Source organism: Paralichthys olivaceus, chromosome 6 (assembly GCF_024713975.1).
Source record: "Paralichthys olivaceus isolate ysfri-2021 chromosome 6, ASM2471397v2, whole genome shotgun sequence".
Lineage (NCBI taxonomy): Eukaryota > Metazoa > Chordata > Actinopteri > Pleuronectiformes > Paralichthyidae > Paralichthys > Paralichthys olivaceus.
Window position 1 is genome coordinate 3,680,959 of NC_091098.1, and position 16,180 is coordinate 3,697,138.

Consider the following 16,180-nt stretch of genomic DNA (forward strand, 5'->3'; position numbering starts at 1 on the left):
AATACTAGGTTATTTTAGCTATTCCTTTTGTATTTTCACAATAAAAGTCCAAAGAATGCTTTAACCTTACTGAGCTTGAAGATCTATACAGCTTCATAAACACTGAACAGTGTTTTTGAATCATTAAAACGAATGCAGTTCAAGTTTCAAGGGTTTTATTGTCATATGTGTAAAAGCCCTGACAAAGGGAGTATTTGAGTGAACGATACATGGACATAAACTGTTCTCAGATCAGAGAGGTGTCTCTTAATGTTATTTAAAAACTCTGTGCTCCCTCTGCTGGAACCATCTGGTAACTACTCCTGCTCTTAATGCTGCTCGTGTTAGAATAACTTTTTGAACATAAAACACAAGAATACACAAAAATACTGTTCCCTAACTGCTGCAACTGACAGTAAACATTATAACCATAATTTGAATATAACCGCTTACATGGTAAATATGCTATTTAATGCTTGTCCTTCCAAGATACAAGTGTCTGTTGTGAAGAAAATAAAACACAATAAAAGATGAAGAGAATAATCTCAGTTCATACACTGAGGGTGGCCATTTGTCCCATCATGCCACTGTGCCAGCACTTAGAAATGATATTCCAGTTTCCGCTGTGAGTTATCTCTCCACAGAGGATCATGAAGTCTGAGTGTTGAGGCACGTGCAGCTCATTCAATGTCAGCAGGAGATTCAGGCAGTTTTAAATAACATGCTCCAAGTTTCATATTCCCAGCTCACTGTAGTTTGGGTGCAGTGACATCTGTGAAGTGATGTGAAACAGAGCAGTGTTTTTTTCTGTACCCTGCAAAAACAATGTACCAGAACCCAGAGGGATATACCTGGATTCTAGAGCACATTCACTGCAGGTTCATCTCTTTTGCTGAGGAAAGAAATATGTTGAATTAAAATGGAAACCTCTTGTACATGTGTACAGACTTCACAGAGTAAAGTCAGATCAATCTTAGGCCACTTTCAGAGATGCACTGGACTCCAGACAATCTCCTGACATTCTCCAGAGGGGCTGGATGTTTCCCTAAAACTCTACCTAATGTGTCGATACAGCAGGATAGGTGTGCTGATGATGCTTCAAACATGCTACAGACGCAAAAATACAAATACAAAGAGAAAATCTCTGCAGCAGTTATTATGTTACATCCTGCCTCTGACTATTGGGCCACCCCTCACCTGAACGCTCCAGAGATTTGTGTTGATGTGAACGAGTTCTATAAAAGAATCTCTTGCTGCGTTGTTCATGTGTTAAAGACCAAGCTGGAGAGAGTCTGGACCCAATTCTGGAGACGTCCTCCAGAGGTCATGTCTGAAAGTGTCTATACAGTCCTCAATTAATGAATATTTCAATGTAGAGCACGCTGCTGTCTCACCTGCTGCTGTTCATTATGTTCTCTCCATCATATTCACAGCTTCTCCTCCAGCTGTGTTTCCCTTTTAGTGAAATATTAAATAAAATAATCAAATTACCTTCATCAAGCAAGTATTGTCATCAAGCACTGAACATATACACAGAGTCAGAACATACACTGTGAAAAAGAGAGAACAAACGTACCTCTGTGGAATTTCTTTTTTTCCTGTTACAGAAAGAAACAGATGAAGAACCTCTTACTCGATGACATCATGACTTGATGGATTCTTATCATCCATGAGAACATTTTCTTTGATCACACACACATCGTACCTGAATGACGTGTTTTCCTCTTCCAGCAAACTAAGGCGATGGCAGATAAAACAAAAAAAACCAAAACCACTGCAGCGATGATTCCCACTGTGACATTTAAACTGGTATTTTCACATTCAGCATCAGTTGAAGTTGTTCCTGGTCGCTTCAGCTGAAGGATTGGTGATTCACATCTGGAACGACAGGGGGACATGTTCACAGGACCGTGAGAGACACCACAGATTCACTGCAGGTGTAAGAAACCAGGCACGTCCACGTGTGGTGTGACTCTTCACTTACTGTGTGTGTGCTTGACAAGATGTACGGGTCCCATCAGAAAATGTTCCATCGCTGCAGTCAGAGCATTCAGAGTCTGTGAGGGCTGTTCCTGTACAAACACAAACTATACAGTTACTATTGTACACGTCATATTAGGATTATAGAGCAAAGTGGTATTTGACATGAGACCTGTCTGATTATTGAGGTTTTTGATCAGCAAACATTTCCTTGTTCAAATTCCCTCCTTTTGATGTGAGATGTGATGAAATGTAGAGCAGCATGTCACTAAACTTACAAACATATTTCTATTAACTAAGGAACATTGACAGAATTTCAAAGATACAGAAACTATTTGACATTAGTTTCTCTCATCACACCTGGGTCACTGCAACAGTCTTTTATGACTATATTCATTATTTGTTTTTATATTTTTTGTGTTGCATAAAGAAAAGACAAGGTCAGATGAGATGCACCTTTAATGATCCTCCATGGAGGAAGTTCAGTCGACGCAGCAGCACAGTGAAAGCAGCAGTGCATGGACACAATGTAGTCAGAATAAAAATAAGAATACAACTTTGAAAAAACACTGAATATATTAGGCTGTTTATCACAACTGTCCACTTCTTGTAGAATGTGACAGGCTGCCACTCAGCCACATTATTATTATTATTTCTCTTATGATTATGATTATTATCACAGTTGCACAGGAAGATTGGATTTTGATTAGTTTTGTTTTTAGTTAGTGAGTCCTCTTCAAACTGTTCTACAATATACTGTCACTTTTTATTGTTTGTGTGCAGAACTTTTTATAAACAGTCTAAGTGTGTGGTTTATAAACCTCAGACAAACCATATATATATATATATATACACAACTTTTCAAAATAAAAGATCTATTCACTATAGGGCATTGCAGCAACAAATGTTTTACTTTGAAAACAAATTGCTAAACAGGAAGTGATTCTCTGACTTCTGTTGCCATGACGGAGATCAGATAATCAGACTCTCTCAGTCCAATGTGGTGAAATTAAAATCATGAAATCATCAAAATGATCTGGCAGTGATTCTGACTGAACGTTTGATCATTCATAATACAGATGTCATGTGTGAAGCATGAAATGAACAATTTGCCACATATCATCCAAATGCTTCACAATTGACTGGATGACTGAAATAACCTGCTCTGTGTTCTTTTTTTACAGCTGAGAAAACTTCAATCTTAAAGTCAGAATTGGAAAACGCACCTCTATGTTTGATGAACTGCCCTGGTTTACATTGTGTGTGTTTCTTTGCTGCTGCACAGTTGTTCCTTGTGCTGTTTACACAGTAGAATCCTTCCAGAGGTTCACAAAGTGAATCTGTTGTTGCTGTGCATGAAGTGTTTATCTTCAGACCAGAATCTGTGGACACATAGAGGTTACATATGGAGGGAACATATGAAGATACAAACTGCTGTATAAACAACACAGTGGACTGATCTGCTGGTGGCAGGAACAAGGAGATATGGAGTGAACAACTGACTTTTGTAAGAACTTTCACTTCTACCATTAATGCAAGTCTCACTGATAGAAACTACAGAGCAAAGGAGATGATGTGCACATCTTGTGACTTGTGGTTTGTGAAACTCAGACAATCACAGTGACGATGTAAAAACCATCAGAAAAGCTCAGTTCCATCTCAGTCTCAGCTCATACACTGTTGGACTTACTGATTTTAAACCTACAGCAAATGTAAAGACAGAAATCTACCTGGACCACAGGTCGTGCAGGAAAAACACATTGTACGTCCAGTGGGAAGATTCATGAAGGTGTCCTTCTCACAGGGCAGACAGGAAGTGTTCCTGAACACTGTGCAGTCTGTTTTAACACGATTTCCTGTTGAAAAGAAAACAATTGAATTGCATGAAATGTTTCTGTTGAACAAAGACAAATCATCTCGAGAGTTAAACTCACGTTATATGTGAGTCATCGTAACATGCGCTGCAGTTTCATTCTTATTACTTACAACAAAAGAAGCCAAAACATAAAACAACCCATTCCATCTTATTGTTCTCGTTCAGGATCTTACCAGGTGGACAGAAAGAACAGCATCTGCTCCCTATCTGATACTCAGTTAGATGACAAGTCAGAGTATTCACACAGAAGACTTTGATCAAAAGTATCTGAAGGACAGAGCAAAAGTTTAAACATGTTAACATTGTCATGAACAGAGAGAGGAGAGGAGACGACTGGACACTTAAATGACCAAATGTTTCTTCTTTCCAGTTTCTGTTTTTTGTCATATATTTGTGACAACATTTGAGTTAGTATTCAGATCTTTGTAAGTTCATTCAATGAAAGATGGATGTATATGGGTTTATTTTATAAAAACAATGGATGAGAACCCCAGAGACCTGCTCATCTGTTTAAACAGACTCAACACTGGCTTGATTGTTTCTGGAGTCAGATTGTTAATTAACAGTATCCAGCCCAAATACTCCTCCTCAAGTTAATAGCTGAGTAGTCTGCATCTGTTAAGGTGGAGCTCCACCAGTTAAGATTTTTGTATTTACTGTTTCTTTGATTTACAACTTTGAGGAAATATTACTGAAAGTGCAGCCTGTCAGAATTCTGCTAACGCTGATCAATTCTGCAGAAGGTAAAATGTGTTTGTTGCTGTTGTGAACTTGTCTGAGCGAGAATCTCCTGCTGTGTTGTGCATGTGTGAAAGGAAAACTGTGGAGAAAGTCCGGCCCCCAATTCTCTGGAGCTCCTCCACAGGACATTTCTACAAAACGGCTTATGAGTGACAGAGAGAGGAAAGAAGAAGCAGAACTGTAGGTGAAGAGGAGTATGGAGGAGGAAAAATACTTTTATTTATTTCCACATTGATTTATTTCCATATTTCTTTGGCCATATGTAAATGAGGTAGGAGGTCCTAACCTCAGTCTGGAGCAGGATTGGTCAACTGAGCGATCCAGACAGAAGCAATGTTTTCCTCGTGAATCTTCACTGTAGTGTAGTTAGCAAACGAGCAACAGAAGCTAGTCCTTGGGTGCATGGTTCTCTACATGGTTAGCTAATGACCTAACCTCATTTGCAATGCCTCATAAAAACTGACATTTATAAACCACTAGTAGATAAAATACAATATGTAAAACTTAGCTACTTAAGCAGGTTTAAGGCAAACAGCCTGTGTTGTGCATGAACACTGTTCATATTTTTCATCAACGATGAACTGAACAAATCACTTTTCATATGATGAACGTGAGTGACATTTATTTTTAAAATCATCATCGTATCAGGCATCAAGTGAAATACCAGGAGCGAGAGAAAATGTGTGTGAGTACACGTGTGTGTGTTTGTGTGTGTGTGTGTGTGTGTGTGCTGCCATTAGCATATCGACACGGAAATACATAAATAAATAAATAAGGAAATAAATTCAAGACATTTAATTATTTATGTCCTGTTTAATTACAAACTCTTATTTATTTATTTCTTATTTGTTTGCAGAATATGTCTTCATTTATTAATGTATTTATTTATTGTGTGACAACTTTACCAACAAAGATGCAGCTTCCAAATGTTTACTTCTCAAATTCATCTTGAACGGCAGGTTGGTAGTTTTCTTGAGCTGAAGTCACCATCACTGAGATCTGGGTTGAGGTGAGGTTTTAATCCAAAAAGGAGAAACACATCTGGAGACAAAGACAAAGAAGACTCAGCTGCAGTTGCCACAGTCAATGAGGCGACATTTTCAAAGAAGGCAACAGGATTGGCACATTGTGTGTTGTGTTGTTTTTGTTGACTGGCTTCAGTTTGTTTACCCCCCCCACCCAAAAAAATAATAAATTCATTTTATGGTCAGCTGCCACTACTCAGCCGTTCACACCACACAGGCCAGAAGGTGACCTGGCAACATTCCTGCTGCTAGTCTGATCAGGTCTGTGTGTCTTTCACTTTCAGTGAGTGATAACATTCATCATTAAACCTTCTACAGCCCATTGCTCTGCTCAAAGTTCAGGTCTTAGTTCTGTTCCCTTTCAACGCCCACGTTTCCTACAGTTCAGTGAGATCCTGTTGATTTCAGAATCAGGAATACTTAATTAATTCCCGTAGGGAAATTTAAAAAAGAAGTATAGATAAAGTGGTTGAGTGTCAGGAGCGCAAGTAACAGGCAGCACTTCGATTAGTGGGCTCATAACAAGGCGTTTCCTACACTGTAAAGAATTTCACTGTACAGTGCAACTACTGTTATTTATTTTAACAGTATATTACCATATTTCGGATTACAGTATATGACCGTAGAATAACGGTGGGTGTTGTTGTTATTTTACAGCACATCTACCGTAATTTATCTAACAGTATATTACCGTATTTTGGATTACAGTACATGAAAGTAGGAGAACTGTGGGTTATGGTCATTTTACAGTAGATGCCAGTGTGTTATAAAATCTGCTATTTTTGCACATTATAAATCCTCACCCATTTAAAACCAAAGTATGCAGGGCCTTTTAAATACCCAGCCCTAGGCTACCACGTTCATCCCGACAGCCAGTCAACATCCAGAAGTCCTACAATAAACACAAAGCTTGACTTTCCTTGTATTTTAATAATGTTTAGCCTTCTAGTGCTTAGAGCGGATCAGAAACACATTCAGCAACAACATGCATTCATCACTGTTCATCTGTCTGTGCTCAAATGAAGAAGAGTAGCAAGTTAAGCTAGCGGAGGATACATAGGAGGAGAGTAGCAAAGAGTGGACAGTACAAGGAGCGCTTACTCTTTCTGTTTTCAAGAACCAGAACTCACAGAGCAGAGCATTAACTTTAACACCGTTTCCCAGAACCGATAGTATAGAGCTCTCACTTTAATCTTATTCAGCTGATATTTTATTTCACTTAATAACTTATTTCACTTAATAACTTCTACCAAACTGTCTGAGCTGTGTCTGCCTCAGTTTCTATCTAACATAGGGTTTCTATGCATGCTGGCTCAATGAAGAGACATAATCATAAATGAAGTGATTACATTTTGTTGTTTTTGCCAATCATTCCTAACCTCTGACCTTGAATAAAATCAGATGCAGACCTTTAAGTAATAAGTTTGAGAACCCTGGTATAGAACACAAGAAAATATACATTCCATAACATTGCTGTAGTTTATTACAAAGTGCTCATTTGTACAGCAGACTTTGTAAGATTAGTAACATTGAGAATAATGACAAGGTATTGCATTACCATATTTGGAAGAAACTGTCTCCAATTCAATCATTAGTGACAGAATTACTGAACTCAAGAGCATAACCTCAGACGCTGAATTAAAGTACCATCTAGAACAGTGTAACAGTGCATTAAAGTACCATCTAGAACAGTGTAACAGTGCATTAAAGTACCATCTAGAACAGTGTAACTGAACAGTCTAGCTTGAAAACAAGTCTTCTGCATGTGAACTATAACAGTGGGAGTGGAGAGAGAAAAGGGGGGGAAAGAAAGAGTCTCCTCAGTCACCAATGACAAGTGCCTGTAAAAAAATAAATGAATACAATTAGCAACACAACTTCTTGCAGAAAATGGTTAAAGACAGGACGAAAAGTTCAAAGAAGAGAAAAGCAAGAGACAGAAAAGAGAGAGGGTAGTTAGTTTAGAGAGGGTTACCTCCCTAAACTAACTAGAGATAGAGAGAGAGAGGCAAGATATCAGACATCCGACATCTTTGTCATATATATATATATATATATATATATATTGCTATATTGCTTTAGTTAAATGTCTGTCTTTGACAAAAAAAATGTATTTTCAGCTTTAGTGTGATAAAAGAATAACTTCTGGCACTTAAGAAAAACAAAGTAGGCTACTGTATGTTCGCATAACACAGCAATACTTGGCTAATATGACAATATCATGCAGTTTAAATGTGCAGACTTGCCTATATGATGAAATGATTAAGCAAAGTTAAGGAAGCTGATTTTTTTCCTTCTTCAATTTCACTGAGAAAGACAGACATTACTACAATGGAGTACATAATAAAACGTGTGTGATGTTTTGAATGTTGCTCCTGGCAGGAACAGACACACCTTACTTCTGCATTTGGCTATGCACTTTAGGTCGTCACTCACCCCCTTCAGAAAATCCTCGTTTCCTTCCTGTTTGTGTTTGCACAGTCAGCTCTATAAACCACAAGTTAACACAAGTTAGTTATATCTTCACAAAATTCGTGATTAACTAATAATGTAACAATCTCTGAGATCTTAATGACATGCATTTTACGATTAAAAAAAAACTTTATGAAGGTCAGCAACACCTACAGCTAATTGAGCTCAAGCTAGCTACAGAGCTAGCTTACACTTAGCCAGGCAACCTGAACTAATGAAACAGACCTAATAAAACATCTGAAATGTCAACAGTTCAATAATCATGCAGACAAAGCAACACTGGACACTACCAATTTCAGGAGATAAGCATAACTTTACTTTACCTGCTCTGATGAACTCCACATGGACTTCTCGAATGATATGACGGAGCTGTGCTCTCCAAAGTCGAGTTCGGGAATAGCCAGTTAGTATATTGTCACTCAAAAATGAGGAGTTTGAGGAGTTTGATCAGTAAAGAAGTGCTATCATGAAAATAGAAACATAGGACTGCAATCATCAGTAAGATGCTGATGGATAATGACTGGACTTAAGAAGGGGTGTTTCCACTGCTTGACAGAAAATACTGTTTTATGCTGTTAAATTAAAGTTTAACTGTAATTGTAACTCTAGTTCAACTGTAACTGTCATTTAACTGAGCATTAACTGTTAATTTACATGTTAGCATGAATATTTAACAGTATTTTACAGTTATTTTAAAATACAGTAAGATACTGTTGTAATCCACCGTAAATTTACAGCAATTCATTACAAATACTGTTTTATGCTGTTAAATTACAGTTATCTACTGGTATTGTTAAATTACTGATTTAACTGTTAATTTACATGTGAGGGATGAATAGTTAACAGTATTTTACAATTATTATAAAATACAGTAGGATACTGTTGTAATCCACCGTAAATATACAGCAATTTGTTACAGTGTACAGTTCAGTGAGATCCTGTTGATTTGAAATAAGAAGTGACCTCTATGTTTCTTTGACTGTTTCAAGATACTGAAACTGAGCTCTGGACAAATACACAACACACCACGGTCACACAGCTAAGAGTTGGTATCATATGTGAGCAGATGGTGGTTTTTCTGACATGATAACTGATCACAGGATTATTGCAGAGTGGAGGAGCGAGTTTTCACCTAAATCCTGATGTGATTTTAGTTTTTCAGATGATTCAGATTCCACACTTCCTCATGACCTCATCATACCTGAATTACACAACTCAGACTCAGACCATGTTTGCAGTAGTTCTCTGACAGTGACACTTTGTTGATAACACCAGTACACAGCGAACAACTTATTGTTTCATCTCCACAAACTCACGGTGTCGATTTATCAGCGACATCACAACAATCTACTGGTTCACTCCTGCTCTGTAATATGCAACATTCAGAGGTTCTATAGAAATTCACTCAGCTTACCGTCGTTAACACGATCAGACAAACTTCCATGTTCCGTCTACAGGCAGTGAGCTCTCGGGTTCAAAGGGAGTGTCCTCGGAGCTGGATCAGAAAAATGATGAAACATATTCACTTCATGGAAAAAGATCTCTCGACGCCACACAGCCGCTGAGGGAAGTTGGAAACACATTCACAGATTCGAACTTCGGATCAATAATTCACAAGAGAAACGTTGTTAAAACACAAAAGTCTCTTTCCCAGTGTGGTCAGGTAGAAAACGAGCTCCGAGCAAACTTCAGTATGAATCATCCTCCTGAACACATGGCTCTGGTCTTTAGCTGTAGTTACAGTCTGTGCGCGTGCGCAGGGACTGTCTATGATTGGCTGCAGGTTCGGCAGTGGGTGGAGCTAAGGGGTAGGAGAGACAGAGTTATAACCTCTTTATATACAGTCTGTGGTTAGAAGGAGAGTGTGATGAGGAAGTATCAGTGTGAGTTGTGGCTGTGACAGCAGCTCGTGTTCAGGGACTCATATTGTGGGTGAATAAAACACTGAGGCAACGACTCGGGCTCTCTCCTTCCTTCACCAGAGGTATTACAGAATCATTCTGGGGATAAGAATTTTCTGGAATGCTCATACTAACAGATCATCTCATGGCTGCCTCATGGACAATGAACTTTAACCCAGACATGTCAAACTCAATGCCCGCAATAAAATAGCACATGTCTATCTCAACTGCTCCGCCGGTAAGAAGGAAAAAAAGCTCCATAGGCCGAGCCACGGTGCGCGATGCCCGGCGAGATCCACACGGAGCGAGCGCTCCTCTCCACTCACCCGCAAAGTATTTGATGATATTAAATGAGTTTTCCAGAGTTCCAGAGATCCCAGTTCCAGATACCTCGTCAAGTTCACCGTGTCTCTCAGGCTTCTCTCTCTCTCTCTCTCTCTCTCTCTCTCTCTCTCTTTCACTCTCTCTCTCTCTCTTTCCTTGCGTCTTCCTCTTTCCATGTCGCTCTGGCCAGAGAGTCAGGCGGAGTGCAGGGGCTCCACTGGTGCAGAGTGCGCGATGCCCGGCGAGATCCACACGGAGCGAGCGCTGTTTTAAATTAAAATCACTTTTACATGAACATAAAAATGTGTTAAACAATTTAATTGAAAGATACAAGATGTTCTTATTTTCTGCATCATAACATTCATCTTACCAGGCATGTGCACAGATAGACCCCTAGTGGTGCTCAAGCACCTGCCCCTTTGCCCTGGATGAGAAAAGTGCCCTTTCTGCTGGAGCCCAACAGTGTTTTGCCACTGATGGCATTTATTTGAGTTCTTCTGAGAATTCTGCTCCTCCCTCCTCCTCCTCCTCCTCCTCGCCCGCAAAAAGCAGCACATCACAATGTGGTTTCAACCACATTGTGATGTGCTGCTTTTTGCATTTCCATGGAAATGTGCTGATTCAATGCATTGTGTCAGTTGTCTGCTTTTTCTACCTGAAGATATAAAAGCAGAAAGGAGTGGAGAAAAGGGATCAGAAAGTGGAATAGTGCTCTTGAAAAAATCAAGCAGCACTCTGTCACAGAGGTCCACATGACAAGCATGGTGAGGTGGACCAATTACCAAAAGGCTCTCCAGACTTCATCTGATGTTGATGATGATCAGATGTAAAGGGAGTGGAAGCCAGAGAGCGAGAGAGGCAGACAAACAGAGAGATACTGACCAGGTTAATAGATCTCACAGTGTAGATCATCAAGAACAGACTCAGGAGTCTCTGTGGGGAAGAAAGACTCTCTGACCTTCTCCTCCTGCCATTGAGCAAGACATACAAATAAACCAGAGGTCATAAGAATCTTCCAAGAGATGGCACCAAGGAGGATGCTCCTGTGAAGTAGCTGAACGATCCTGCTCCCCTCACCTCCTCCTTAAATAGATGTATTTTATAGAATATGTTGGATGCTTTATTTTTATTTCATTTATTCAGAGCAGAGTTTTGATAAGTTTTAACTGAGAATTATTTTTTTGCCTGTTATTTATTTATTAAAAAAATTTAAAACATAAGTTTAATATATCCGACTGTGTTTTTTCTTAATTTTATGAATCATTTTGGCGATGGCTGCCCTTTTTTATGGCTTGAGCACCTGCTTCCAAAGATGTCTGTGCACATGCCTGGGTATGTGTCTTGAAAAGCAGCACACAATGCTTGCAAAGTATTCTGTGGCCTAGTCACACTGACTTTAGCAGATGAGCTAACAAGACTGTACAAAGTAAAGCATAAACCTACCCCAGTGGCTCCACATCCATAAACTGTCTTATCAAATGAGTGATACAATCCTCCAGGAGATGTCCTGGGTCAGGTGCTGCTGCTCTGGTAGTGTCTCTCCTATTGTGTGAAAGAAGAACAAACTGTCTACTGAGGCACTGGCTGAGCAGGAGGTGGTTTCAAGTGTCACTTCCATCACAAACATTTCATTGTGTCGGGTTGTGCAGTCAATACAGAAGGTGAGTTAATGTCACTTGGCGTGAATGATAAAAATGACTTATCAAAGTGAAGATTCATAATTACTAACAAACTCCAAGTAGCAGATTAAATAACACACAGCATTTTGTAGTAACAGCACTTCAAAAATATTTGATTGTAGAATTCAAACGTACAAGTCACATACACATTACAGAGCCAAAAGATTTTCTAGGTGTTCATCAACTCCAATGAAAGAAAACCCTTTTTCAGATCAGGCTGTATGTAGCAATGGAGTTTGCACTGGAACACAGCCAATGCATAGACCGATTTTAATATTGATTCTCTGACTGCCATTTTACCATATCTATTAAAACAAAGTTTGAAATGCTTTAGTATTATTTTATTTGTTTGTTTTCACAGCTTGCATCTGAAATTGATCACTCACATGCACAGTCAAAGTTGTTTACATGTATATCAGATATTGAATGGTTGAAAACTGGGATTTCAGCTTCAGAAGACTATACAAATATTTATTTAATTAAAAAATGCATTTTTATTAATACGCATACACTCTTTATTAGTTTTGACATCATTCTTGTGGAATACAAATCTTGTAAGTCATACCCATATTAGCATAGCTTTTGTAAAACTAGATCTAAATGTTAAATATTATATTAATAAGTATTGTAACTGTTTTCAACAGGACTGATCCAGACGGGAGGTCACCATTCATCCTTGAAAAGCAAAGCTGAATCATGATGCCTTTCAGGAACACCAACCTGTATAAAAAATCACTTTATGTATATAACATATATATTCAAAATAAATCTGTTTAATGTCCCTTTTATTATTACACTTTTCATAACAGTGTTAACTTGTTATATTTGAACAAATATTTATAATGGGAAATGTGAATATATCCATTACAATCAAATTGCAGGTGTGTGAATACTTGTGGTACTGTATGAAGCCTTCAGAGGGACAAATACAGCAGCTGGGGATGACAAGATGGGTTCCCTGGCCTAAAGAGCCATGTTGACAATAAATCAAATGTTGATATGCTGAGGTAACAGTGTTGTCATCCCCACGCTCTCTAATGTGGTCTAACACCGTAACATCCTCCTGGTACTGCCTGTGAATATGTAAAAAACTTCTAGGCAGTACTGGGAGAAGTACGGTGGTAGACTCACAGCTTTCAGGACCCTGACCACAGCATTTCCTCTGACTGTCTGAAAGGTGTGTCCCTACCGTTCATAAGAACACCATGACACTCCAGCAGAAGGTGGGTCACCATGTCTGCAGCTGTCAGCTCCTGTGCTGCTCCACACTCATCTCTTCTATAAGTGTCTGAAAACATAAACAAAGGAGAAACTCAGAGAAGGCTTTATTATGAGCTCTATATTATGTTGGTTATATGATAATGCCAGTTATTAGGGGCTGTAGGTTTACAGTCAGTGACTGACGTGCACTGCACCGCTAATGTTACAGTAACATTACTCAGTAAGATGTGAACACAGATATGTGGTATGAAAACACTTTGTGTTGTGTTGTTCTTGTTGGTATCAAGCAGACCATGTAGTAATATAAGAAAAACACAAACCTGTAGCTTCATTCTGCTCCCAGTGGTTCAGTCTCTCCTCCTCCTCACTGCTGCAGCTCCAGGATCTCCCCCTCTTCTCTTGCTCTCCTCAGTACAGCTCTCAGCTGTTTCAGTGTGTAAACGGAGAAGACATGTGTCTCCTGCTAACGCATATTTTTATAATATATATATATTTTAAACTTTGTGTGTAGAGTTGCGTTGATGATTGTTGCTGATGGTTTTATTAGTATTTCATGTAGGGCCTGCCACTGAGGAGTTGCCCCTAATTTCAGCTGTGTGATGATAATAAAAGCATTCAGTTCTATTCTATAATACAAGTGTCCCAAACTACAGACGATTAGGGCTGCACGATATTAGGAAAATGTGTGATGTGTGATAACGTTGTGTAATATTGGGATGAAGATATGATTGTTTTACTCAAACTGAGTTTATACACACGTCGGATCACAGTGTGTAAACAATAGCGAGTCAGAGACGTCAGCTGAGAGAGAGATTTATTTTTTATTTTTTAAACCATCCTTTATTTGTCACTATTTACACTGTATAAAAAAATTTAATAAATTACATTTATACAGTTTTTTTTCTCAGAGAAATTATCAATTTATTATATCTCCGTAGACCAGCTGTTGGTCTATGACGGAGCAGAGAACCTCTCTGTGTCCCCACATCAGCCTGAAACTCTCCAGGTCATGGGTGGCTCTGAAAAAACTAAAATCAATTAAAAGTCTGGCTTTTACCATTTTTGCAAACAAGTAAATCACATCAACGTTCAGTTCTTCTTCTATTTCTCTTTTACGGCTCACATACACCGCCATCTTTGCCTGAGCTACAACAAAGTTTAAGAGCTGGCACTTGTGTTTTCTCTGGCGAGTTTAATTAAAACCACAGATAAAAACTGTCTTCTTGAAAAACTCCTCGCATCTGTTAAAAATGGTGTCCAGTGAACTAAACAGAGTGGAGAGATGAGAACACTCTAAAAAACAGTGAAACACAGTTTCTCTCTGGCTGCAGAACGGACATTTGTCTTCTACAGCAGAGTTGATGACCGAGATAACAGAGTTCACTGCTACGATTCCATGTAGGATTCTCCACTGCAGGTCTCTGCGTCTCTTTATTACAGGATGTTTTAAAGACAGGAAGTAATCTGGTAGCAGTCTAGTTTGTTTCTTTTCTCTTTTCATTTATACTGCAATGACTTGTTGCCATCTTAATCCTCATCTAATAGAGCTAATATCCTAACCACAGTTTTTTGTCTGCGCTACAGCTGTCTTCCACAGTGGTGGCGAAAGGACACTCAACCTACTTTTGACTCCTCGTCTAATATTGCTCGATATGTATTCAGAACATCTTCTATTGCATATCAGATGGGTTTTGTTGTAAGTTAATAAAGGTTATCTGTATTAATAATTAATAAAGCATACACTTCTTCCTCTTAGATATATTTGGTAAAGTCAAGATACTTTTTGAGATGACTCTTGATTCCTGTTTCACGGGGAAAGAGCCTTTGACAGTTGGACACTGGAGGATCAGCCTTGAGGATCGTCTGCTGGGACATCCTCTCACCTGTTGTGACAGGGCTTGCTGCTCTGTTTACAGACTGAACATGTTTAACTGGGACGCTGTCTATACAAGGTGAGGCTTGTGCTGTCTATCTGTTATTTTCTCTTTTTTCAAAATGTTTCATTATTATTATTTTTAGCCTTTACTTCATAAACACTTTATTATAGACATCATATATTATAGACTTCATATCTGTTCAACCTCTCATCTCTTGTGTTCTTCTGTGTTTTGTAGATGCTTCTTTTGAATCAACCCAGAATGAGGAACAAAAGCTGAGGGAATCGTCTCCAAGAGAAATGTGTCACATCAACCTTGTAGACTTTGAGTGGAATTTCATAGGTCAGTGAGAGCTCTCTCCTCAGGCACTTCACATCAATGCAACCATGGTTATTTGTCCATTTTTGTCTTTAATTTTGTACATGTGATCATATTCTTGCATTGTTTCACTTCAAAAATGTGGATCTGCTTACTTTGTATGTACATGCTCACTTGTCCCAGGGCAGGTATACAATTGTAGGATTTAATCACTTAAGCCTTTTGAGGTTACTGTGTATAAAACAGTCAGTATCTGAGCAGACCCTAATCCTCCGCTTCATTTCACTGTGTTAGAAATACGGATGAGTTATTGGATGTGTTTACTCCATGCATGTCACTTCTTGGTCTTCCATGCAAGCAAATGACATGGCTCTCACTGTCGGTGCTTCACACACAATACCTCAGAAACCATAGTTCTAATGATGACAGTGTTTAAAGGACGATGTATCTCGCCATTGTGTTGTTAAATAATAGATTTAAAGAGATTTGTCTGAAAAAGGCACTTTGTTTTTACCAGGACCATCAAGTCTGACCAGCTAGATGTTCCACCATTTAAACAAGTAGAAAAAACTCATAATATGAATCTTTCATATTTCTCTGTTTGTATTTCAGTATCACTGGTTACAGATTATATTTGTGGAATTCATGTTCTTGTCCTGCTAATACTTGCAGTGTCAAGATGCATAATAAGTGTTTTACAAGGTTTATTGTTTTATCCCATTTAATGAACATACTGGTAACTGTCATGTTCTGTTATGCATAGCTTGAAATCTCCAACTGTAATGGA

General features: G+C 38.6%; 1 protein-coding gene across 5 annotated transcripts; it reads right to left on the reverse strand.

The window, feature by feature from the left end:
- Positions 1-138: 138 nt before the first annotated feature.
- LOC138410495 (tumor necrosis factor receptor superfamily member 14-like) lies at positions 139-10,733 on the reverse strand. Of its 5 annotated transcripts, none has more exons than XM_069526818.1 (10): positions 9,488-9,818; positions 5,482-5,617; positions 4,009-4,102; positions 3,690-3,815; positions 3,186-3,341; positions 1,964-2,051; positions 1,685-1,857; positions 1,556-1,577; positions 1,374-1,434; positions 139-751 (listed from the first exon to the last, which is right to left on the reverse strand). In XM_069526818.1, exons 2-9 carry the CDS (start codon positions 5,521-5,523, stop codon positions 1,407-1,409), a joined length of 729 nt encoding a protein of 242 aa, XP_069382919.1. In that variant the 5' UTR covers positions 5,524-5,617; positions 9,488-9,818; the 3' UTR covers positions 139-751; positions 1,374-1,406. The 5 variants fall into 5 exon arrangements, 4 of the variants coding, with proteins under 4 accessions (XP_069382919.1, XP_069382918.1, XP_069382920.1 ...); XM_069526817.1 differs by having other exon boundaries at positions 139-871; XR_011243212.1 differs by lacking the exon at positions 5,482-5,617 and adding an exon at positions 10,301-10,733 and having other exon boundaries at positions 139-871; positions 1,374-1,577; positions 9,488-9,568.
- Between the last annotated feature and the right edge of the window lie 5,447 nt (positions 10,734-16,180).

Coding starts and splice junctions, on each gene's coding strand:
- LOC138410495 (XM_069526818.1), bottom strand. CDS start 5,523: ATGAATTTGAGAAGTAAACATTTGGAAGCTGCATCTTTGTTG. Junction 3,816..4,008: donor CTGTTCTTTCTGTCCACCTG/GTAAGATCCTGA, acceptor TCTTTTCAACAG/GAAATCGTGTTAAAACAGAC. Junction 1,578..1,684: donor GAGGAAAACACGTCATTCAG/GTACGATGTGTG, acceptor TTTCTGTAACAG/GAAAAAAAGAAATTCCACAG.